This window comes from Manacus candei, unplaced genomic scaffold (assembly GCF_025592945.1).
Source record: "Manacus candei isolate 608988 ecotype Guabito, Panama unplaced genomic scaffold, ASM2559294v1 h1tg000018l, whole genome shotgun sequence".
In the NCBI taxonomy this organism is placed as follows: domain Eukaryota; kingdom Metazoa; phylum Chordata; class Aves; order Passeriformes; family Pipridae; genus Manacus; species Manacus candei.
Genome location: NW_026138066.1, coordinates 21,040,924 through 21,066,663, shown reverse-complemented (window position 1 = coordinate 21,066,663; position 25,740 = coordinate 21,040,924). Strand labels below are relative to the sequence as shown.

The following is a 25,740-nucleotide window of genomic DNA, read 5'->3' as shown; positions in this document are numbered from 1 at the left end:
CAGATAGCAGGCGGTGACTGTTCTTGTCACTGAATTAGAGGCTTGGCTTCCATCTGCTCTTCAGTTTGGAAGTCACAGGCAGGTAAGCACTGATCCCCAGGAAAGCTGTGGGCGTAGCTGTTTGTGGTGTTTTCCATAAGGCAGTTCCACGAGGGAGCTCACGTGCTTACACACGTACGGAACCGCGCGCTCAGGAGGGGTCTTTGCGCTCGTCCGTCTCGGGGAGAAAGTCAAAGGTGGACGAGGTTTCACGGTGCCTGGCGGGTTTTGGGGGGCACCACACATTCTGTGGCACGTGTTGGCAGAGAGGGGCTGCACAATTGCCCTTTAGACTGCACACAGATACCTGCAACACAACTCGGTCTGGCTCTCTGATGCCTTTTCCTCTGAGTGAATGTCTGGTTACTGGTCTTGTGTGATTGAACACAAGAGTTTGACTGAAGTGTCTGAATACAAACATCATGTCAAAACACTGTTTCTCTAATCAAAGACTGTGCATTCACAGATGAGAAAGAAGAGGGAATACTGGGTAGCATACTTCTGCCTAGTTTTCAGATATCTATGCTGTCTGCTGAGGACCACATTAACCGCAAATATGCCTTTAAGGTAAGGGAATCAATTTTTCCACTTGATTTTGTATCTGAAAGCACAATAACCTGGTGATAAGAACTCATTTTACAGAGTTATTATGCACAACAGGATTGACAAACAGCTTCTGAGGCTGATTTTTGCATAATACAGTAGCAAGAAGCTTCAAGTATTTAGCCTGATGTAAATACAGCATTACTAGAATGGGAAAGTGGATGGATATCACTCACTAGTAGTATCTTAGATCTTTAAAGCACCACTTAAAGACCAGTATTTGCACCTGAACTTACTTTATTAATGAATGTTCTTTAGTTATTCAGATACAAAGTATCTTCACACATAAATAAAAATAAGGATTTATTATCACTTAAATCACAATATTACATGAGCCATTGTTAGGAGTGTTTCACAGCTGATCTTTTAAATCATGATGTAAATGACTTCACTAAATATTTTCTCCTGACTTTTTTTATTGTTGTTTTATGAGCTCCTTTTGGCACTTGGTTTGGTCTCCTAACCAGCACATCATTTATTTACAATGGTAAGTGCAACTGAAAACTTACTGTATCATTCAGGCTGCCAAAACCTATTCCAAAATCTTATTTATAATAATTATATCAATTTACATTAATGAATGATCAATATAGTTTTTAATAGATTGAAGAAATGTAAGGGCTTTTTATTTAGCCTATTAATGAAAAACAGCTATGATTGAAAATTACTGGCAATTATTTTGAAAATATGAGTGCAGTGACCAAGAAACGTTGTAGTATTCTTTTTCATATTTTTTTTCTGATAATATTATTTGCAGAAATCTTATTATATAAAGCATTAGAGGGAGTATGCAGTAACAATATTTGCCTCTTTTCTTTTACAGAATCTTATATTTTTATTGCAATGACCATGTCATTTCCAATCAGGCAGCTCATCCAAACATGAGGACCTATTATTTCTGCACAGATACAGGGAAGGAAATGGAGCTGTGGATGAAAGCCATGATAGATGCAGCACTTGTACAGACAGAGCCTGTGAAAAGGTAATGTGGATTGACAAAAGAGTGGAACAGTGTATTGCTTTCTCTTATTTAGTTTGATTTATGTAATGAAAAGGTGTTCCTGAAAACAGAATGTAAATTGGCTGAAGTAATTTATTTCTCCTTGTATTGAAGAGCCCTTACTAATGTAACAATGCTGGATAAAATTTTGAAGAAGTAAAAATAACCTAAGTTCTGTTCTGAATATTAATTGTAAGGAGCTAGAAAAAAACTCCTGACTTATTCCTTTCGCCAGTGGCATCAAAAGAAGTGCAATGACAAATAGTATGTGTAGGCATGTTTGACTTCCCCTGCCCTCCCGACTGAATAGCAATAGCAGCTCAACTGGTGGTAGCCCTTGGCTGAAACCTGTCATAAGTCTCAAATTCACAACTGGATTTTCTGGCTAAATTAAATGGTTGTACCTGTGGGCAACCTGTGGGGAGCCGTTCTTGTTCATCATTAAGCTGTCATCAAATTTATACTCCCCTATCTGGAGCCTTATCTTTCTGTATCCGTGTGTTGACAATGAAAAGCCAAGTTATCACCAGGAGCCTTGTGCTCTCAGAAACAGAATATTGTCTGCTGCTGTCTATCCAGTGGGAACGTTTTCTCTCGGAATGTGGTCCCTTGGGTCAGCTCCATGACATCTCTAATGGAAACCTCATCAATTGGAAGTTTAAAAGCTCCTCGTTATTGATGGCACAGAAGTTATTGCTGATGGCTGCTGTCACTTGATCTATTCTCCACTCTGTTAGTTCCTGCTACCCTGGAGCTAAATGAATGTCAGAGATGCTGAGAAATTTTAAGTTTAAAAAAAGTAGTAAAAAGAAAAAAAAAATCGCATAGACACAGCACCAGAGAAGCTTAGTGAATAATAAAATTAATCTGAAAAATCAGTCTTGTATTGCAGGTACAGTGTAACTTACATATGGAGAAATCATTAAACCAAATCAAACCCACTTAACTTGAAATAAAAATCATATATCAATTGTATAAGCACTTTGTAGAGGGAATAACACTGAAGGAGGTCATTCTGAATCTTTTTTTTTGAACTGCTGAAATAACCTTCATTTGATATTTGCAATACTGTGAATCTCTGCCTGGGTGTCACAGGCTGAACAGGCTTGCCAACAGCCAAACAAGTGTCAGAAAAGCAACTTATGTAACACCATCTTCTTGTTTTAATTTGGGCAAGAAACCTTAGAATGAAACAGAATTAGATGTGACCTCTTTGAAAACTTGCTTAGTAACCTTGAAATAATTACTTCAGGGAAAATACGTTTCAAGACCAAGTCTCGAAGACTTTCATGTCTGTTAGCTATAGTAAGGAAGAAAATCCTTCAGACATCTGTTTTCTAAGGAATCCATCTTTTGGCTATCAAACCAGTTCTTAAAATGAAATGTAGCAGGATATGATCTTATGCAGAAGAAATACTGTTCCTTCCCTGTAAAAATCTGTTGAGTATTAAGTGTTTTATTACCTCATCTCTAAGTAACCTAAAGTTTGGCATGCATGCAGCTCTAAGCATAAGTGGTTTTGGTTTAGTCAAATTTAACCAGTGCTTTTGTTTCTCAATTTTGTTTTTTTCTAACATTGTACTGAATACAGTTTTTTAACAGACTGGATACTTGCAATACAACAGATGAGTTATTAAGAATTGCTTCCTTAAATATTCATGCAAACTGATGTTGAGCCACTCTTAAGTGCTTGTTAATATAAAATACCCAATGATAAATCAAGAGTTTTTACAGTATAGTTCTTTAAATCTAGAAATCAAGGTACTTCACTGCTTATGGTACTCTGAAAATCAAACCCAACAGTCTGTTAGACCAAATGTTTTAGCTTTAAATAATTTTAGAGTTTTAATCTGTGTCTTGTTTTTCTGGGGATGTGAGTTCCTTGGAGAGAAAAAAAGATAAAAGGAATATTTAAAACATTAAATTGGGGGAGGGAGGGTTGCCTGTTTCCCACAAACTATTACTTTCCACTTAGAGTTAGCCATATAAAACAGAAACAAGATACCGAGCTGAGAAAATAAAAATGGGACCATTTCTCTCAAAACTAATCTGCATTAACACCAGAAAAACTCCCTTCTGATGTATCACTACAGGGAAGGACAAATACTATTTGCTCCTATTGACTTAATTGTAATTACTCCTTTCTAAACATTTTTAATTTACCTAGATAGTAAATTCAAGTTTAATAGTGTACTGAGAGACTTATGAAAATAATTAAACACAAATAATGTAGTCAGTGAGGATGTTATGACTCAAAATATGATCTCAAACAACCTCTCTGCATCAGCAAAACATCTTGCTTATTCCATGTTGTGTCTCTGTGGGCCACAGTTGAATTGGATCTGAGTAGTTGCATATGTTTGTAGATGGTAATGTCCACCAACATACTGATTTAACATTTGTACCCTAAATGCTGATTTTTCTGCTCTCCCCTGTTTGAGTGTCATTTTTCTAGCCTTTCACTGTCAGCTTGTGTATTGGAGCCTTTGTTTCTTCTCAGGGATGCAGGATGTACTAAGAAAAGATTTCTTTTTTTTCCTCCTAGTGTAGTTAGTTTTCCTAAACAGCAGAAGCTAGGCTGCCAAAAAAGCACTTGTTAGCATAGTGACATCCACAGTGGGGGCTTACTGACGTCACTGTGCTTGGAAAAGGTGGCTTTTTCTTTTCAAATGCCTCTGCCTGGCTTTGTTAAATCACAGTCCTCACATCCATCTGATAATTAATTACATGCTTTTCCCCCCCCAGCCCTTTCAGAATTACTTATTTATATAAACCAGCATAAAATGGTACTTTTTTTGTGTTACAGTTCCGTACATATTATTCCTTTTTGGTTGTAGAAGTCTATAAATTGCATCCAGCATATGCTGAAGGACACGTGTTCAATGCTCATTCTCTTCCTCTTCTCCCTATCCCGTCCTCAAATAGCCTGCAAGTCTTTGAGAGCTAGCTGTAAATATGGAGCCAAATATACATATGGATTTATGTTTCTTACATTTGCCTGTTAGTTTCTGATAATTTTTTTTCCCTTCTGGATCCTTCACTGTGGAAAGATATCCCTTGCTCACAGAGTTGACTGATTTGGTGCACCAAGTTAAAGGAGAGCCCAGAAGTCTGTTTGAACATCAGTCATTCAGGCTCTACACCATTACAAAGAATGTCAAATGTAAATGTTTGGCTCTGCTGTGTATAACCATAGTAACCAGTGATACAGCACTGAGATTACATGGAAAAACAATTCTGTGATTTGGGGGTTTCTTGGTTTTTTTTTTAATTAAGATAGACAGTGGAAAGCAGAGTGAGACTGGGAATCAAACACTGTGCTGAGTCTTGACCACATATATGATGAATGTCCTTAGAGATGCCACTCTCCCTCTGCACTGTGGATTTTCCATCTGTAAAATGGCAGCTGTTTCTCTGCTGTAAAGCCTGAGAAAAATTTATAGGAAGTGTTATATAAAGGGGTAGGTGGTGCTATTAAGGCATGCTGCATATATTAATGCCCACGTTTAGGATTATTTGCAAGCTAGTCCATACGTTTATTTGTAAACTCTTGAGTTCTGGCTGAAAGCTGAAATCTTAATGTCCTTTTTTGACTTGATAATTGTGGGAAATTGAGTTTTTCATTCAGATTCCTGTTTGGGGAATTCCTTTAGTTTTTGGTAGAAGCCTAGGTAGCAGAGTTTTAAGGTGGGAGTGAGGAGGTGATCTTTTTTTTTTTCCCCATAATCTTGAGAAGGAACCTAGGCAGAAATATTTCAGTTTTGGAACAATTTGAAGTCTTGGGGACAAAAAAAAGTAAATTTAAAAACCTCTCACTTTTAAATTTCAGTGGGAGATTAGCGTAGCATTTCTTTACTGATACTTGGAAATTGTAGGAAAGGTGATGTAGGTGTGGTAGTTCCACCTCCCTCACAAAAGTCTATGTAAAAACTGTTTCAGCATCGAGATATTTTTTTCTCTAGAAATTATGGTTGGCAGAAACATTGCACACTCCTTTCTTCTAGCAGAAAACATCAGATGTATCTAACATCTGCATTGAATAGTGATGTATGAGAAAAAAAACACCATGTCTAAAAATAATGCCAACACATAGAGCCAAAGAGATGTTCATGTTAGATTATGGGTAGGAATGTTTTCATTTGCAGTACATTTGACATGTGTGTACACTTCCATGGTGGCAGCTCAGGAATGAGCACTGAAAGACAAGGACTGTTTTGACCTGCTTATACTCACTTATAAAGTGAATTTTGGGGGACTTTTATAGCATCGTGAAGTATCAAGCAGAGATTGGGGTCGTCACAGCCATGTGAGGAAGAGGCATAGGGGGAAAAAAATCACACCCTTGTTAGCATGGGCAAAGTGAACAAGCATTTTGTTTTAACTCAGGTCCAGTATCCAGAGGATGCCTTGGTGTTTCTGAGCGATGTGTTTGAAATGGTGTATTTGTCAAGGCAGGAGTCTCTTGATTCCTTCCACACCACAGAGCCTTCATAGCAAGAGTAGGGTGGTAGTGGGAGGTGCATTTAAAATTAAGTGTCCAATATTATTAGCAGTGGGAAGTATTTTATTAGGACTGTATGTTTTTCAGTCCTTTAGGTATTTGTATAGGTTCTGTCCCAAGTTAGGTGACCTTTTGGGAATTCTCAACTTAAATAATCTGTTGGGGAAGTGTAGACTTGTTGAACATATTTAAGCCTCTTGTTCAAGATGGAGTAAACAATAATGTTTACAGCCATGTATGTAGTTAGTCTGCCTGGAATTAGAGCCCTTTTCAGAGGAGTGGTTCTTTCTGTGCTCTTGGTCAGCTGTGTATGTGGTGGCCTTTTTACAGACACTTGAACTGGGGACAGTTATAAAGATGAATAATGCATTTGCAAAAAGGATGCAAAACTATGAAAGGTTAATTTGACATCATCCTAAAAATAAAGTGTTGCTCTTAGTTTGGTTTTATACAGAGATGTAATCTTAAAAAATTATATCTCTTCCTCTTCTTTCCTCCCATACCAAAACATGTTGATCAAAACATTTTAAGGTGGTGGTTTGTTTTTTTTTTCCTAGTGAACTGAAAAAGTCCCTCTTTGACCTGGAATTGAAGTTCAGGTCCCAGTATGGAAAAAGACACAGCTTCTTGACATTTTCAAATTTTAAAAAGAAGAACATTAATAAAACTGCACACATTGAGTGCTTATGTAAATACTGTAAAGCACTAAGGGTTCTAAAAATATCATTATTTTGTGGTACAGTTCCTTAAGTCAGCAGCTCTTTTCCCCTTTAAATTTAGAAAAGCCACAGTCATTTCCCACAGAGTGTATGCCAGCCAAAGCGATAACATACCAGAGAACCCTAATTGATACCAGTGACCATGAAAAGTCATTTGCTTTCTTTAAAGGAGCTCATTATATGTTAAATTCAGCAGTATTGTGAATCACAAGCTGACTGTCAAAATCATCTGAATTTCAGTCAGTTGACATTTGGAAGCTGCAGCTCTTGGAGAGCCACTGAATATTTTCACTCCTTGAATGTCCAGCCCTCCAGGAACTGTACATCCACTTTTTCAGACTCTGGCTTTATTTCCTGTTGTGCACATTTTCTCTAAGGGGTTAATTGAAGGGCGACTTAAAAAATTTACATCATGTAACAATTGCCTTTAAAATAGAAAAGAAAGAGAGAAGTGTAGAAGGAAAAATACGCACACTCTCCCAACCAGAAAAACCACAAAGGAGCCAACCAAAAAACAAACCAACCAAACACTACCACCAACCCCAAAACAAAGTTAAAACCAAAAGAAAACAAACAAACAAACAAATATTCAGCAATAACAACGACAACAGAAACAGAATAGGCAGAAGTAACAAAAACCCACAACCTATCCTTGATTATTGTGAAAATATGTCCTGATTTTTTTCTCTCAGAGTCAGTATATTGTTATAAAATGTCTGGACAGGGATTCACTGAAATAACCCTGATAAATACCAATATATTCACTGTTAAGTTTTTATTACTATTTTTATGAATGTTCTGTTGGTATTATAGCTTGTCATATGTTCCCTTCCAGAATAGAGAAGCTAACCATTGAAAATACATCACCTCGAGAGGCAAACAATATTTCAAACCACCGGGTGCTAATTAAACCAGAGGCACAAAATAACCAGAAAAACAAAGAAGTGAACAGAAACGAGGAGAAGAAAGCTTTGGAAGCCGAAAAGTACGGGTTCCAGAAAGTCGGGCAAGATAAACCGCTAACAAAAATCAACAGTGTGAAGCTGAATCCTTTGGGATCCGAGTACAGGACTTTGCCCATAAGCACCATCCAGGCTGGACACTTCAGGCCAGTCCATTTGAATGGGTCTGAGGGCAAAGGTGGAGTTGTGCTGGCGGATGCTGGAGATGGAGCTCATCACAACGCGCTGCCGTCGCACGTCGAGTCCGAGCGGGTCATGCAGAGAACTAACTCCATGCTGCAGCTGGAACAGTGGATTAAAATACAGAGGGGAAAAGGACAAGAAGAGGAAACAAGAGGGTAAGTACTGTGAAGTAATTTTATTACTTTTTTTTTTATTACTTTTTTTTCTGTTAGGCTTTCTAGCAAATAACACTTGTATCCTGGTTAGGTTCTTTGGTTTAAGGTCTGTATGACATAAATACATTATTCATTGTTCTCTGTAAGAAGTGCCTGGGTGACTGCTTGGAACAATTCTATTGAAGTTTTTCTTTTATTACCATTTGAGTGAATATTATTAATTAAAGTATAATAATAGCTCAATAACTAAAAAGGGCCAGAAACCATTTTTGGGTGTTAGGCATTTCTCTGTCCTAGCAGAGAGATATCATCAATCGTAGCAATTCCTTTTACTCTTAAAATGTGTTCTTGAAATTGCCCTGTCTTCTGGAATTTTTATTCACAAATTCGCATAATAATATTTTATTTAAAATTCTTAGAAAATATTCCAGGGAGCTTTTAAACTTTAAACAAGCTTTAATTGAAGAGAGGCAGAAGCCTAACCTAACAGTAAGACAGAAATCTAACTAACTTGATGCTTAAAGCTCCTCTTCTTATGAAATTAAGTATCTCCCAGTTATAATATTCAGTTCTAGTGCTTATTCCTGAAGCTATAAAATTATCTGTGAATGATTGACACTGTTGAATGTCATGCTGATAGCAATTTCTCTGTCTGACAGAAGTGTAGGGACATTGCTTCCAGGCTGTCTTACAGACAAGCAGCTCTAGCAGTAAAATATAAAAGCTTTTAATATTACATTTGATAGGAAGTATGGAGATGCTATCACTGGAGAAATTTTGAAGAGCTGGAAATTAGGGAATGAGTATAATGAGATAGATGGCAGAGCAGAGTTTAAGACAGAACAAAGTTCAGAAAACGTGTTTTCCGCAAATTTCAAAATATGGGTTGGGGGCTTTTCAGTTCTTGCAAAATCTTGAAAAATTTCCATTAGCTTGACTTCTGCTTGCCAAAGTTGGTTGAAAATTTCCTCGTTGCCTTTAGTCCTTCATTAGATATAATTAGGAACTGTTAAATGTGTTGTTTCATGAAATACCCAACATGAGTAGTTTGATCGAGTTTGAACTGGCAGTGCAGACAGTGCCTTGCACACCCTGACATTTATTTTATTATGCATGTTTGCATAATGAGAACCAAGAAGGCTCTCTGATGCAGTTAATTTTTTTTATTGGACTGTAAAGCTTGCAACCAAACAGTAGAAATTAGAATAGCTTGGCTATTTTTCAATTGTGAACAAGTATAAAACCTCTAAAACTGATTTCATTGTGGGAATCAAATACAAGCAAGTGCCATTAACAATATGTTACTAATTAACAATATTTTATTCTTGACTACAGGGAACACTTGTTGCCTAAATAAGGGTGGCATTGATAGCATTAAAGGGTGTGCATTCAAATGCAGTTCTACATAGAAGTTGCAAACTGAAAAAGAATTGGCCTTGAGCTACCTTTTTTACTTTGTGTGGAAGTGGCCTTGAATGATGATCCATATTTTCTAATGTATGTAGTGATGTCATTTAAATGTGGTTTCATTTAAATTTAAAATTTTATTTTTGTTCAGATTGCCAGAAATTTAAGTAGAATTGAAGTTAAAGAATTAGAGTAGAAATAAGCACCAGCTTATGTTAAAGCCTAAGGTTGGGGTGAGAGGTTAATAAGGCTGTTTGTAGTAAGACCTGTTCATAACTTGTATTTTTGAATAAAGTAGTCTTCATTTAAAGGGGAAAAGTTGCTGACTTTTAACAAAGCTACTTTCCATTTCATCTATCTCTCTCGTGTTAGAGAAATCATGGAGGACCAAACTGAGTATCTCTGGTGTCAGACTGAAAAAAATCAGCACTTTAAGAATGCTTAAATGTCAACAAATAGATACAATTAAATAACTATATATAAAATAGGAGCTCTTAGCTGTCCTCAATGTGGAATGAAAAAGGTTCACTATACAACTACTAATTTTTTAGAGGAATAGGCTGAACCTGTAGTAGTTTGATTGCTCAAAAAATGAGAATGATGACAATGTAGGTTTTAGTTCTTGAAGCTGTTATTTGCCATTTCCGTGGATCAAGACATCTAGTTTTTAAGAGCCACAGGAATAAAGACAATTGCTGCCTTGGGAAAGACAAACCTTTTTTAAAACCAAAAAGAAATGTGTTTTAAATAAAAAAAATAAAAACATTCCACTTCAGTATCATTTTATTGAATCAATTTTAAAACTTTAAACTTTTGAATAAATGTTTTCATCAAAAGCAGTTCACTTAAGTGGTCTTTCAAATGTGAAAATACAGAAAAAATAAAGAGGAGTTGCATGGTATTGAGGTACTATGTTGCTGTTAACCCAGGATGTGAGACTGTCTCTCACCTTGCCCATATAAGCCTCATCCTAAATAATACACCAGATTTCTGTCTTCAGTCTGTGCCACCCTTTGCTTAATTCACACGTGGAAGTTCTGTATTCCAGGCCAGGAGGTAGCTCTGTTCTTCAGGATGAAGGTCTGTTTTGAGGTTCCAATCATCACAGAACTGAGCCCCTAAAGGTTTAGCAGCAAAGTTGCTTTCCCAGATAGTCCAACTTGGACACCAGAACCACTATTGCTACCCAACAGTAAGCCTGGAGACAGCCCCTGAAGATGTCTATAAGGAGTCTATGAAAAAACATGGAAGCCTTTTTTCCATATAGGAGCACTTTTAAGGAGCTATTTATGATGACAGATGCAGAAATATTTTGCAACCTCAGACCCAGCTGCTGCAGTCTCCCCTCGTGTGCAAGGCAGTACTGTCTGGAGTTAGTTTTTGGATTTGACTGGAATGGTATTTCTGCAAGTATCAACAGTACATTGGTGTATCTGTTTTGATTTTATTGGATTATGTAAAACAGGTCTTAACACTGAGGGGTTTGGGCTTTTTACAGTTTTCATGGTTTAACAATTGAAGATGGATTATGTTATCTTTCTAAATGTTCTAGTATATGAGTAATTGCATGCAGACTTTAAATTGCTATCTTAGTAAGAATTTCAGATAGCTGTTCTTCAAGTGGTTCAGGATACCTAAAGGAGCCAACAGGATTACAGTGCTCATTTAATTAATAAAACAGGAGAGGAGCTTTAGTGAGTGAGGTGGGTGTAACTGCCAAATATTTTCATGAAAATGTCAAGTTTCACTGTACCTGTTATGGGGTATAGCTACACATATATTTTGCAAGTTAGAAGTGGAGCTCAGAAGCATCTGGTTTGTTTGTTTTTAAATATGGAGATGGAAAAAAGCCTTCTAATTAATGGTATGTTACTACAGAAATTTAGAGGTATTTAAGCAGATTTTGCAGCAAAAGACTAGGACATAGAATATCTTTTATTTTCTTGGGAGAATGGAAAGCTGCCCAATCTACAAAATAGGGATAATACTTCATTAATTCTTGAAAAGCTTGAGAAACTGTAGCAGATTTTGTATGTAAAGCTGTTTATAGCAGTTTTCATCTCCAAAATGTAACAGGTGACCGTAAATACTCAGCTTAACTGTTTTCAGTGAAAAATGGGGTTTACCATCATTACCTCGATAGTTATTCCATAAGGATCAAATATGCTTTATGCTGGTTTACCTTTCCATTTGCTCTACACCATTTCTTTAATGTTTTGGGTTTTTTTTGGCACTGGAGCAATTCAAAGCCATCTTCAGGTTCTGGTGCCTGGTGGTGGCAGGGATTTTAGCTGGAGTTAGTGTGGGGAGTAGCTGGAAGCTGCTGCCCTCTGATGGCTGAATCCTGCCCAGTTTGAGTTGTCTCCCAGCAAGCATCTGTCATGTGCATGATAAGTAGCAAAAGGTTTTAAGAGCACCTCATTTGCGTTTTAGATAAGGGATGAATGAATCAATGTTTATGACCCAGATTTTGACCTCTGGGAAGAAAACCCAAGGAGTGCTTTGTCACGCTTAGGCACGCGTCAATACTTGGTATGGAAAATTTTGCATTTCAACTAGTGCTGAAAGTTGCTAAATGACTGCAGCACTCCAGAATTTTAATGTGGCAACAAGTTAAAGAATTAGCCTTTGAATTCATACCTGAGTTGAAAAGCAATACAATGTTATTATCAAACAAAGAAATATTTTGCTGTTTGTTTTGCTTGAATAGCTGATACGGAATGGCTTCATCTTGACAATTACAATACATAATTTCTTTAGACAATTGGTGCAGTTTTTCCTTGGTCTGCTGGTAGAAGAATCACTATTTTTTTAATGTCCGTAGTAACTGCTCAAGATTTGCTTAGGGAAACAACAGGATATTTTTTCACTTTTGGAAAAGAAAACATTTCAAGTGGGCTTATATGGAAACAGTGTAGAACTGTTAAAACTTGGTATGGTGCACCATGCCATTTAAAGTCTGCATGCAATTACTTATATTCTAGGCCATTTAGAAAGATAACAGAATCCATCTTCAATTGTTAAACCATGAAAACTGTAAAAAGCCCAATCCCCTCAGTGCTAAGCCTTGTTTTACATAATTCAATAAAATCAAAACAGATACACCTGTTTTTTAATAGATTGGAAATAACTACATAAAAATTACTCCTTCAGTGGATGTAAAATTAAAGCTTTAAATACTTTGACCTATCCAGCATATAGATAAGTTGGACGATATGATATAAACTTGATACACTAGACTGGTGAAAAGATGAAATACAGATTATATCAAGAGCTAATAGGAGAGAGGGGGATCCAGTTTCAGCTGCTACAGGGCATTGTCAGTACAATTGATTCTTTAATTGTTGTCTTGTCTTCCATTTTTTAAATGGTGTTTGAAGTATTAAAAAAGGTCAGAGTCAGCTAGATAAACCTAACCCACGTTGAAAAACTTAGCCTGGCCGTGATATTAATGCTGTGCACTGACAAAAAGAAAATTTGCCTTTCAGCGTAATCTCTTATCAGACGTTACCAAGGAACATGCCGAGCCATCGCCCTCAAGCCTTACCCCGCTACCCAGAGGGCTACAGAACACTGCCAAGGAACAGCAAGGCACGCCCAGAGAGCCTCTGCAGCGTGGCACCCTCGGCCTACGACAGGGCCATGGGACCCGTCAGCGCCGAGGAGAAGCGGCGGTCGATGCGCGACGACACGATGTGGCAGCTCTACGAGTGGCAGCAGCGCCAGTTCTACAACAAGCAGACGACTCTGACTAGGCACAGTACCATAAGCAGCCCGAAAACTATGATCAACATCTCCGATCAGACCATGCATTCGATTCCCACCTCGCCCTCTCACGGTTCCATCGCTGGTTTCCAGGGATATTCCCCCCAGCGGACCTACCGGTCGGAAGTGTCGTCGCCGGTGCAAAGGGGGGACGTGACCATTGATCGCAGGCACAGGGCCCACCATAGCAAGGTAAAAATGCTTCATTTCATAGCTAAACCCCCCTGTTTACAAGGATGTTTAGTAGGAAGTATATGGTTACTGTAAAACTTGTGGTGCACTGTAGTGTATTTTATTATAATGAAGTTTAAGTGGCATCGCGGTTTTCATGGAGAAAGGTTTGATTTCAAAAAGCACTTAAAAATCTAAAGGTAGTAAAAAGGCATTTTTATAATGTGCTAGGTGAAAACGTACTGTCCTAATATTACTGCCCATGGTATTAACATTTCTCTAAAGAAAATAAAAAGGAGTCAATAGGCAAATTATTCAGAATAGTTTGTTATACGTACAGAAATCTTTCCCCTTTCTAACTCCAAGAGGACTCGAAATCCCAGGTTTCTTTCCATATGCTGTTTTCTGTTCTTCAGCCACAAGTTTGGCTGCCTCAGGTTCCAGCAGAAGACAAAATATTGTTTCTTTTTGTGCCTTTGAGTTGTTAAGGTGATCCCTAAAGATCGAAGTCTAAATACACACACCTTTAGTGCCTGACTAGTGTTAACTCTGCTGGTCTTCACCAGTGAGTGGGAGACGTGGAGAATTGTAAACTTGGGTGCTGTATATGGCTCTGCTATATTTGTCATGCTTGTGCTATCATGGTCTTTTAATAGATTGGAAATAATTACATAAAAATTACTCCTTCAGTTGATGTAAAATGCTCCTGAACATTTTTTTCAAAAACTTTATCTTGGTGTCTTTGTTTCTTAATGTAGGCTAAAAAAATCTGTAACTACATCTTAAAACTATTTAAACAATTTAGAGTTGATTATTAAGTCTTGGGTTTCAAAGTTTTCAGGTCTCTGTCAACAGAGTCATTTTGTTTTGACATCTTTTGTGTCTCAACTGCTTTGAAAATTTAGTAATCAGTGCCTCTCACACATGTGACAAATATCACCATGTCAGTGCAGCAGAGCATGTGCTTACTTGTTCTTTCAGCCATGTTTTGCTTCCTGATATTTTTTCCTTCTCAAACACTTTATGCTAGTATTTCATTGCATATTTAGTATCTTTTACACAATACTAATGTTTCCCTTTGGTTTTTCAAGCTGTTTGTTTTGTATTTCATTAGTTACACAACCAGCTTTTGCTATTAACTTAAAAACACAGACCCGCTTTGAAGATTGGGTAATTAGGAGACTGATTATTTGAAATCAGTAGGGTTAAATTAAAGATTTAGACCCCATCTTCATAGAGCTCTTAGGTTTTTCAGTGGCTTTCAGTGGGAGGTGAAAAACTAAAATTGTCGTTTGCACAGGCTATCAGTCAGGCAACATTAATTAAATAAATGATGAAAGTTGGGGTATTTCTAAAATTTAGAGGTAGACTGCTTGAGTGTCCTACATAGTAGATCAGCAGGGAGCATGACTGGCACAAATCATAGCAAATTTTCATGAGTGTGACGTTGGCTTGATTTTTCTTTTGTGTTTTTTTTTTAACATTTAAAAGTTTTGGGGTCTTTAGAAATAACTTTGGATCATACTGTGCTCTTTTTTTTTTGTACAGCATGTCTTTGTACCTGACAGAAGGTCGATGCCAGCAGGCCTGAGTTTACAGCCTGTTACTCCTCAGAGCCTCCAAGGCAAAACAGTGAGTTGTTTTTTTTATTTTGTGCATCAGGGGCTTTTAAGAATAATTCTTTAAATAGGAAGAGGCAACACTGAAATCTTATTGTATCCGAAGCTTGCATTAAATGTAGCCTTTATTTTAATTATCAGAGATTTTTATAACAAGTAAAGAAATACTCTGTGGTTCCTCTGAATGCTGAGAATATCATGTAGCTGCTGAGTCAAGATTTTCTTTGAGAAATACAGATTTATTATTTTTTTAATCATCGTTGATACATTGCTGAACTTCCTGGGAGAGGGTAGAACACATCACAGAACACTTATTTCTCCATTAATTATTTAGGAAAACCTAGAAATAAAATTTGTCTTTTTTTGGAAATCTGAAAGATACTAAAACTGCATTTTGTATAATTGGCCTTTCTGACATCTCCCATTTTAGTGTGGTAGAGCTGAAATTCTCACTGAAGGTATTTCATCAAAGTAATATTGGTGAATACAGTTCGCCTTCCTTACTGAAACATGACTCATCCTAAATCTTAAGATATTGTCCTCAGTTTATATATTTTCTTTACCAGTTTTTGCCTCCATTCCATAATCTTTCTCTGTCCATCTGAAATTACTGATTTCAGGAGTTACAAATTAAGAACACAGACTTTTTTTTTTGAATCACACCGTGGGCAGCAACTCGCAGTCGATCCTTCCACTGCTCCAATCCCTGTTTCTTGCACTTCCCAGCACAAATCTCTGGCACCTTCAGGAATTTGTGGGTTGGCCTTGGGCAGCTGGTGCCTTACAGACGTTTCTTTGGGTTCAGGGACCAGAGGAGGGAACCCGTAGGTAGCTCTGAAGAAAATTTTGTGCTGTGGTCGTTGCCAGAGTCCCAAGAGCTGTATCAAATGCTGTATCACAGCACTTGCAGCAGCATCAAACGTGTTTGCAACGTTAGGAATGTCTAGAGACGAGTGGGAATTACGGTTTGATGGGCTCCTCTTTGGAAAAAGGTTTACTTGCAAGCACTGGATTTAAGTGCCATTAAATATTTTATTCCTAATGCACTCAAACTGGGCTTTTGCAGAACATACTGAGAGGAGTTTTGACCTTGAAAAAGTGGATCAGTGTTTCTTTTGCTTGAAGATGCTACTTTCAGTTCTCATATTCCTAAAAATAAGATGTCTTGTGCTTTGAATTGATGTTAATTTTCAGACTGAAAGCACTGTCACTTATTTTTGGAGAGAGCTTGAAAATGCCTTGTATAGCAGTCTAGATTCTTACATTTACTCTCTGAAATTAAATATTTTAAATCCAGGTATTGAAAGAGTACTGTAAGGAGAAAAACTGCCATTAGACAACTTGGGTTTGGTGTTGGTTTTCCCTGAAAGCAAATGGTTTTGCCAACTGAAGCTATGTGGAAATCCCTTGCTCCCTCTTGTGGGCTACTCTTGCCCCAACTCACAACGGTGCCAGTGCCATGCTTATTCTCAGGGATGTTTCCTCTTTATTCTAAGAAACTGGTATTCGTTTTTCAGTGTTTCAGTATGTGGTTCTCTGGAGCTTTTTTCTTTACTTCTTTGCTTTGGGGAAATTCTGTGACTTTGGGAGACAGCAAGCTGGGTTTTAGGAGGTTTTTGTGTTTGGGTTTTATTTAACTCGCAGAACTTGTGAGAAAATCAAAATGCTGGGTGAATATTTAACCTCTTGTAAGACTGACTTCTGGAGAAGTGTAAGAAACAGAAGCAAACACAAACATAACAAAAAATACTCGTTAAGTGGTTTGTTTTCTTTGAAGTATTGCTAATAAAAACGGTTCAGAATGGTTCAGATAGAGTTTCCCAAACTGACCTAAACTGATCTGTGTGGAATTACCTGACAAATACCCATTTGAGTGTGACTTTATTTCCATAATATATATAATCTTAGGGTTTAAACGCTGGCCCTCATCACTTCCCAAGCGGTGACTAAGCTTTATTGTACAGCTTAGTCATAAAGCAATAAAATAACTGATAGCCTCAGACCTGTGAAAGGTGTGATGGAAAATTATTTTTTTCATGCTTGTTCAGTTTTATTTTGTGAAAGGTGATGGTTTCTGAGGCAGTTCAGTTAAGATGGATTTTTCATTATTTTTACTCTCAATTTTGAGGCATACATTTGAAGAATTGTATTAAAAACTAAACTTCCTTGAGGGCATGTTTTGATTCTTTCACCGAGCTCAAATGGCTGTCCATGTACAAGTAGTGATATCTTAAGAACTAGAGTTATCTCCCCCTCCTCTTAAGCCAGTATCATCAATTTGATGTGCACGTCAGAGGAAGTGTGAGGACTGCACAGACTTTGTCCCGCAAAATCCTCCCTTATTTTTGTCCTTTATGCAGAATGTTTTACTCCTACAGCATTTGCAGTATCAAATTGTTTTGAGCTGTTAAAAGTTAACCTTTCATTATATATTTGAAAGCGGTCAGTTTGGGGAGGGGGTGGAAATGGTGTTTCTTCTGTTGTATCGCTGTAGAAAGTTTTTTTTTGGTAAGAAAGATACTCAGAAGCCTTATTTTATTTTATTTAAGTGTTGTTTGGGATACCAATTAACCTTTTTTCTACTCTTTGGCTTCTCACACTGCACTCCTTCAGCCAGAGGAGCTCACGCTGCTGCTAATAAAGCTGAGACGGCAGCAAGCTGAACTGAGTAGTATCCGGGAACACACACTAGCACAGCTCATGCAACTAAAACTTGAGGCCAGCAGCCCAAAGGTCAGCTATAAAGCAATGTGTGTCATGTACCATTCTCACTAACCTGTAGTCATCCATTAATCAAAAGTTTGCTTTGTACTTTTGCCGGTGAAAAAAATTTTCTGACTGTCGTGGGCGAGTAGAATAGAGTAACTTTGGTTCTTTGTGTATGTGATGTTCTGCTATTAACCCTTTGAGGTTTTACTTTGGGGCTTTTCCAAATGAGCCAAGTTCAAAATTGCAGGGGGATGTTTTAAAATATCTTGTAGTTAAAGGTTTTTAATCTATTGGTCTCACAAAAAAAAAAATCAGTAGTGATAGATGGTGAGGTGAATTTATTGTTTATACTGCCTCATTTCAGATATTTTCTTATTCATAATATGTCTGTGAACAGCAGGACTTGCTTAAAACACAGATTTATCAAAGGGTTTATAGTTGTCTGTGTAGTGGGCATTTATATGAGTTTACTATATTTTAGATGTAAATAGAAAATGTGATATAGTGCTTCATAGCCTAATTTGTGGTAAACTTCCATCACTTCTGTTTCGGGATCAAGACTTGTAACAGTTCACCAAAAAAAGCAGTTTAAAAACATCATTATATTTCTGCATAAAACAGATCACTGTCTAGTTTACATCTTTTAAAGCTCTTTTCATGCATTCTGCACCTTCTGTCCCTTTCCTTTTGCCCTCTGACTGCTGCCTACTAGAATGAGATTCTTTCACATCACCTTCAAAGGAATGCTATATATTTGGATCACCAGGTGGGATTTGCAATTTTCTTGTGCGTTTGAGTTTCTTAATGCTTTTTACCTGCTTCTATCAAAGCTGGAAATATTTGGGGAGAAGGATTTTCAGTGCTTTTTATGAAGTTGGAGGATGCCCATAGCATGGAATATCTTAATCAGTTACAAATCTGACACGTTATAAGGCAAAAAAAACACCCTCAATTTAAAATTTGTCAGAACACAGCAGCAACTTGCCAATTAATTTCTCTGTTCTTCATTTCCTTCTTACAATAACACTAACTGTAGTGTTTTACCTTCTTTAACCAAAGTCATAATTTATCTCCAAGCTCATGTGACACACATGCAACTTATAGAAAAATTATACTTCTGAAAATTTCTGTTTTCCAAATTAAGGAGAGTTAGATGTTTCTGCAGGACATTAAATTGAGGTCAAACATGAAGTAATGTTTTAATCAGATCATAACATGGCTCATTTTCTCATATTTTTCTCAGTTAATTCTTGAAGATTTATATAAGAATAAGATTTTACTTCTTTACAATTTCTCATAACTTACAAAGCGAGGGTACAATTATGTCTTCACTAACATAATTGATTGCCAAGTGAAGAGTTGGGATATCACAAGCCTCTCTTTATGGCTTTGTTGCATGATCAAATGAGATTTCAGTGCAACTTACGTGTGAGAAGTTTTTAAATGACATTTCTGTTTACTAACATTTATAAAAGACAGTCATAAGTGCTTAGAGGAAAAAGAAGCAGCTAGGTGACCATTGGTTAAAAATGTAAAAATCACTGTGGCTTTTTCTTTTTCTAATAATCTGTCTTTGAATGAAACTTTTGAGCTTTACACTTAAAAAACCAACTGTTAGAACATTTATATCCTACATGTTCCTCTAATGGGATTTCAGTGAGTTATTAAAAACCCCACCTGTACAGAGACATACACACTCTCACAGGGACTTGGCTCACCCAGTGGCTTTATTTTCCTACTATCTCTTGAAAACAAGGTGTGAATTATGATCAATTTAGTTTGATTGCAACGCATTTCTAAACACCTCTGTCTTGTTTTACTTAAGGGGTTGCAGGAGGTCCAAAACAGTAGGGGAAAACTGCTTGCTATATCAGACCAAAATATTTCATCCAACTCAAATATTTCCAGTTTATAATGATTTGGAATAAGGGGGTTGATTCTGTCTTCGATGTAATTCGTTGCCAAGAAAGGTTAACAGTCAATGTGAAGTGTAAAACCCTGTACCAGGCTGTTGCTTGATTAGCCAAGCTTGTGAGTATAATGAGCAGGATTAAATGGAGGGAATTGCCTTTGTGCAACATGCAAAGTGGTAAAAATTATTTTCCTTTTACTCGTATCAGATGAAATTTAGAAATGTGGTGTGGTAAGCATTAATTTAGGGAAGTGTCTAAATAATTACCCATACCAGAGATGCAAGAAATCACTGCACTTCTTAACACAAGAAATCATTATCGAGTCTAAAATATATTGTCTTAAACAGAAAATCATGGAAGAGCAGGTTAGAATACTTGTCCCAGTTTCTGATCAGTTTTTCTTTTTTTCTCTTGTTTTATAACAGTCATCTACCTGTAGCAAATTAATCTCCCTGAGGGTCTTTTTACTTTGTGTATCACTGCTTCTAGGGTGGTATCACATTTATATCTTTTCATTACTTTGTCCAATGTCAATTTTCCTTTATGTTGGAGAGAAAAAAAAAAAATCAAAAAAATCAAAAGGCCTTTCCTCCTTGTCAGCTGCATCTTTAACCAGCGTGCATAATCACTTTCCCTCTTTGAATTTTAAGTGTCCACTGTAATTAAATTTGGTATTTTCACTTGTATTTAATCTCTGAAAATAGTGTCAAAACCTGCTTTGCCTAAAAGGTGTGGTGGGACTCCAGTTATCTTCAACTCTCACTTTCTTGGTCACAAAGATAGTAAGTGTGTACTGAGGTTGCACAGGTGAATTTTCAGGCACACTCAAGTTCATGTGTAGGGAGGGTTACTTTTATATTGTTGCAGTAAGTTGTTGTCTGCTGGTTAGGTGGTTTTCTTATCAGGAATCAAGAATATTCCATCACCTTTTTGAAATCATGCTTCGTTTCTGTGCTGCTGTTTCCTTTGGAGATGCTTCAAAATTCTCATGTTACACTTTCTGATGTTTTGGTATTATGCTTTCAGAATTTTTGTTGTTGTTGTTGGAGTTCAGAGATGGAGGAAAAAAAAAAAGATCAAAGAGACTGGCACACATCTATCCAGCCATATGATTTCTTTGATGTCTTATGGCCAAAAGAATGATTGTCCAGCACCCTTTTCTTTTGAAACCACTCTGCTGGCTCAGGGTTTGTAGAGAGTTGGGAGAGGGATTCATCTGCTGTTTAGGAAGTTCTGTGGACATAGCTAGCAACCCCAGGCAAACAATGATGATTTGTTTGCCAGTGTGGGATGTTATGAGTACATATTAGCAAATTTTAAAGGATCACTTATTGTGTATTATTAAATCCAAGCCTGCCATCTCCATAATTTATTTGTACCCAGTAATTACACTAACAGTAATGAAAAGCAGGAACATAAGGGTGTTTTTCTTTTTTTTTTTTTAAATACAGGCTAAACATGCTTTTTTCTCCTTTGTAAATAAAGCCCTGGCAGGAGGTCCCACTTGAATCTTTCTGTTATTATCAAGAATTCCAGCACACCAGTCTTTTAGTAAGCTTCTGAATGTTATGTTGGTAGTAAAACTTTTCTTGGGCTGAAAAGCCCTTTTCCACTGAGCTCATGCAATCTGTGTAAAACTCTCCATGTATGTTGTCTGATTGATCTCAGCATTTCCCATGAAGGTTTGTCACAGTAGAAGTTTTACTAAATTTCATTTCAATTAGCCTTTTTTTCCCCCCCAATTTTTTGAAATAGCTATTCATGTAAATAGTTTAGGTGTTAAGTAGTTAAAATAATTCTTCTGGTACTTTCATTTTTCGTTTCCTTCAGTTTTCAAAGGGTGCCTAAAAAATAAACAGAACTTGAACAAGAAGTTGTCAAATAAAGGAGTCAAGGTCCCACAGCCAACATCCTTACTGTCTTGGTCATTTGCTTCTGTTTTCTCCTCTTCAGCACCTTCTTTCTGACATGCTGAAGGTGGTTCTGGGAAAAGGCAGTGAATTAAGGAAGGCTGGAACAGTACAAGGAGGTTTGGATAGAGTTGACAGATAATCCTCTATTATATCTGGTATCTTTCAGCCTAAAATTTTATGTCCTGTGTTAGCAGCATATAGGATACTACTCTTACATGTATTTTTCATCTGGAAAAGGTACAGTGGCTGACAAAGCCACCACTGTTCTTTTGACTGCCTTTTTTTTTTTTCTCCTTTTCACTCCCCAGAGGAAGAAGGGAGACTCGAGGTCAGGGACTCTCTAGGGTGAAAAAAAGACTGCATGGAGGTAGAATTGCTGTAAAAAGAAGATAGGAAGGAAAACTGCTTTTTCCTTCCTTTTTTTTTTTTTTTTTTTGGACTGAGCATTAAACAGCAGAGGGAAGGTGGGAGAAAAGCTTGGTCAGGTCCTATTGCCACTGTCCTGGTAGGCAACCACTGTTCCAGTTAATCACTGCCACCAGACCAGCACATCCTGAAATGTCATCTGGGTAGGGTGTTACCAAACACAGAAGAGAATTCAGGAAAAAGAAGGAAGAGGAAAAGTTGTCAATAGCTTGACTTGACAGTTTAAAACACAAAATACCCACTGAGATGTTCACTCATAAATGAAGTAGCTGTTCATATAGTCCCTATGTCAAGGAGGTGGTGTTTTATTGTTTCCAGCTGGAAAATGCTTTTATATAGTACATCAGTAGAGAAAAAAGCAAAGATGAAGCATTACTTCTGGGGAGAAAGGAGTTATTCACTAGAAGTAGAAAATTATAAATCCAAAGCTGGTGGATTTTATTTGGATTTATTGCTGCGTTGCTGTTTGACACTTTGGTTTGCTTATGGAAATCTATTAATTCCAATTTTTGTGACTTCTTTAATTGGAGAGAGTATAATATTTTTATGAGTATAGTAATATTACATGTAGGAGCTAAATCTGTCCTTTGTACAAAAATAATATTTTTTTCTGAAATGAATGAGAATCAAGGCTTGCTTCTGTTACGAACAAGCAGTTATTTTACCTTGAGCTATTTATTCAATGTGAATAGTGTCCAACTTCAGTTTGGGAGTAGGTTTATGATAATGCTTGAAGAACACAAAATAGGTATTCTCCTTACCTTTTAGAGCATGGGACTTGCCATTGTGTCCCATGTAACTCTGGTTTACTTTGCCAGTTCTTGAGCACGCCCTGCCTCTGTGTTTTTCTTGGAAGATTTGAGATGCTCCTTCAAGGTCTGAATTTCTCAACAGTTGATAGTCAGTATTTTTTGGAAACATTATTTCCTAAAGGGGAAAAACACTTGCTGTATTTGACTGCTACAAAGGCTCTTTAGTTGGCACTACTTCACCCATTACCTGGTTTTTGTTTTTTGTTCCACAAGGGCTCAGGGAACTACGTTTTTTTGGATATAAGTGGCCTTTGCAAATAGTGTTAGATAAGAATAGTTAAGCACAAATGGTAGTAAAGATATTGGAAGAAGTGCTATAAATCGAAGTTGGAGCTGTCTGGAGGACAGAACGTTACTTCAAAATGTCCTTTGAGCAAATCCACTTTGCTTATTTTCTAATCTAGATGTAAACAGTCTTTGAACAGTTCAACAGAAATGAATTCTGGCCTTGACTGTTATTGATCAGAAAGGAAAAATTTGAAATATTGTAAAAAAATATTAACTAGAGAGTATTGAAGCTGTTGAAATCCTCCTAATAAAAATGCATCCAAACCTGTATCTCCTAATAAAATATCTGAGCCTCAGAGTAATTTTTCTTTTACAGTTATTTAAGTTGGCTGTAGTTTGATTTCTCAGCTTTGGACCCTACTGTTAATCTTACTGTTGAGATCTCTTTTGAGATCACCTGTTGCACCCAATCTCTGGACAAAATTTTAATATAAGGGGAGAACAACTTCTTGGGTCAGTTCTAGTTTTCTGTGTATGTGTGCTATAGATGATGGAGCAAATGGTAGGGGTTGCTTGTTTAGTGTTTTTCCTGCCTTGAACAAACAGAGCATCATCATAAGCTTGCCTTCTTAAGGTATTCTGCATTGGCTGATTAACTCATCAGCTGATCAGACTTTACTATGTGTAAAAAACAACAACAACAACAACAAAAAGGTCCTCTATCTATGACAAGAAAATATGTTTCCTGTGAGGAGAAAAAAACCCCTACTTCTCCAAACGTACAAGTTAGGTTTTTTCCCTAAATAAATAGGAGCAAGAAGTTTCAAAAGGCATTAAAAACTCATTCTGTGGCATTTCAGTCCGTGAAACAAAACCTTGCTTTGTAATTTCGTGGGGAGTGTGTATATGTACACATACAGAGTGAAGGATCATAAATATTCCTTCACACACTTCCTGTGTAACCAACCGTACTCGAAACAGGTATTCCTCGAGTTTCCAACAGGTCCTAAAGTTTCCAGCAAAAACAGGATTATACATTAAGTGACTTTTGAGTTTCTTTTGGAGAAGAAAACCACCTGTTCTCATAATTTCTCCCTTACTGTTAGGAAAGCCTCCTTTCTAAAACCGAAAGGCCCATACTATTTTCTGTTGCACACTTTTCTGAAATCCTAAATGTATGCAATGTGTAATAAAACATCTGGTTTTGGCATTTGCACCCATATCAAAAATACTAATCACTATAGAAACTGTCTGACCAGTTCCAAAATGATTTCACACCTGTGTATGGGGGTGGATAAATGCAACAGGCAATGGTTCAAAGTCCCTAAGGATATAAATCAGTGCAGTATATAAAGGCATTGTTTGATACGTGAACATGAGCCTGAACCTCACTTCAATATTCACAGGCTGGGGATGCTTATATCTTTTTAATGTACATTGAGTTATTAAATCTATAATTTAAAAGGTTTTTGATAAAGGTTTGAGTGTTCCTATTGCAAAATCTGATAATACTTTCCATTTCAATATCGTGCAAAGCCAAACTTATCTTAAGCGTTTTTATTTTTAAAAAGGGAGAGCCTTGGTGAATAAATATTGCATTGGTTCTGATCATTTCTGTGATTTTGATATATTTGTTTGATATTACTAAACTTTCCAGATGTTGCTATTACTGAATGATGGAATATATAAAAAGCATGGGTTAAAATGTAATCTGCTGCATTATTAGAAAAAAATTAAAGTAGAGGCTATATTTTACAGTGTCGTCTTTCAAATCTAGCCATGCTGTAAACTGATGTTTGCTGTATGCTCCTCCTGATTTGAAATAGATGAAAGAGAATGAACCTTTAATCACCTTGGTTCACACTATGATTGAGAACTCGGCGCTAAGACCGCAACTGTACCAGCAAGTAAGGTCTTGGATAGTGAATGAAATTTGCTTTATCATCTGCGAAAATTTTCCTTAGTGACAGTTTTGGTTGTTCCTCAGATTTATTCATGACATTGGTGTTTCTCTTCTTTGCTTTGGAAAACCACAAGTCATCCATGCTTTATACAATGCTGCAATATTGTTAGCATGGCTTCTGCTGCGTTTTTGTTGTTTAGTATTAAATGTACACTTTTGAACAACTTTTTTCTGTCTAGACGATTTAATTAGTTGATGCTTTATGCAGGTGTCCAGTAAATTCATAAACCTTCCAATGAGCTTCCAACATTTGTCTTAGCATGATTCTCTGCAATTAGTGTTCAAAGGTGCTTCTTTCTTTTTGACCACTACAAAAGCATGTGAGTGGTGTTTACCTGGTCATCTCTGGCAATTTTGTTTCGTTCTAGGAAGTGGATTTACAAGTTTTTGTTTGCACCTACCCAGCCTTTAGCCACTGAAGAAAGGAAGGATCAAAATTACTTTGATCTGGGGACTGTAAATCCAAAAGGCAGTGTCTGTTCATAAAGTCACAGCAGACTTAACTGTGCACACTTACTGAGTAACCTAGTGATGGTTGTAAATGGTAAGATGGAAGAAGAACCAGAAATGTGAATGGAAATATTGTCTGTGAGTTGAGACCTGCATTAACTTATGAGCATGGCCAATCATATCTGTTGGCACCGCAGTGTCT

At 36.9% G+C, this 25,740-nt stretch overlaps 1 protein-coding gene across 14 annotated transcripts in view; it reads left to right on the top strand.

Annotated features, from left to right (window-relative positions):
* The window catches only part of PLEKHA5 (pleckstrin homology domain containing A5), a 167,099-nt gene that overhangs the window by 113,373 nt on the left and 27,986 nt on the right, over positions 1-25,740 (top strand). For 6 of the 14 annotated variants that reach the window (XR_007904048.1, XM_051784421.1, XM_051784425.1 and 3 more), the window contains 8 exons: positions 506-606; positions 1,509-1,624; positions 7,698-8,162; positions 13,058-13,526; positions 15,054-15,137; positions 17,738-17,857; positions 18,546-18,599; positions 24,952-25,032. Coding sequence is in view for 13 of the 14 variants with exons in the window: in XM_051784421.1 (XP_051640381.1) it covers positions 506-606; positions 1,509-1,624; positions 7,698-8,162; positions 13,058-13,526; positions 15,054-15,137; positions 17,738-17,857; positions 18,546-18,599; positions 24,952-25,032 (1,490 nt within the window). In the remaining variant the exon portion in view is untranslated. Of the gene's footprint in view, positions 1-505; positions 607-630; positions 1,130-1,465; positions 1,625-7,697; positions 8,163-13,057; positions 13,527-15,053; positions 15,138-17,737; positions 17,858-18,545; positions 18,600-24,883; positions 25,036-25,740 lie in introns of those variants that run through there. The other 8 variants (XM_051784427.1, XM_051784422.1, XM_051784429.1 and 5 more) reach the window with 5 other exon arrangements.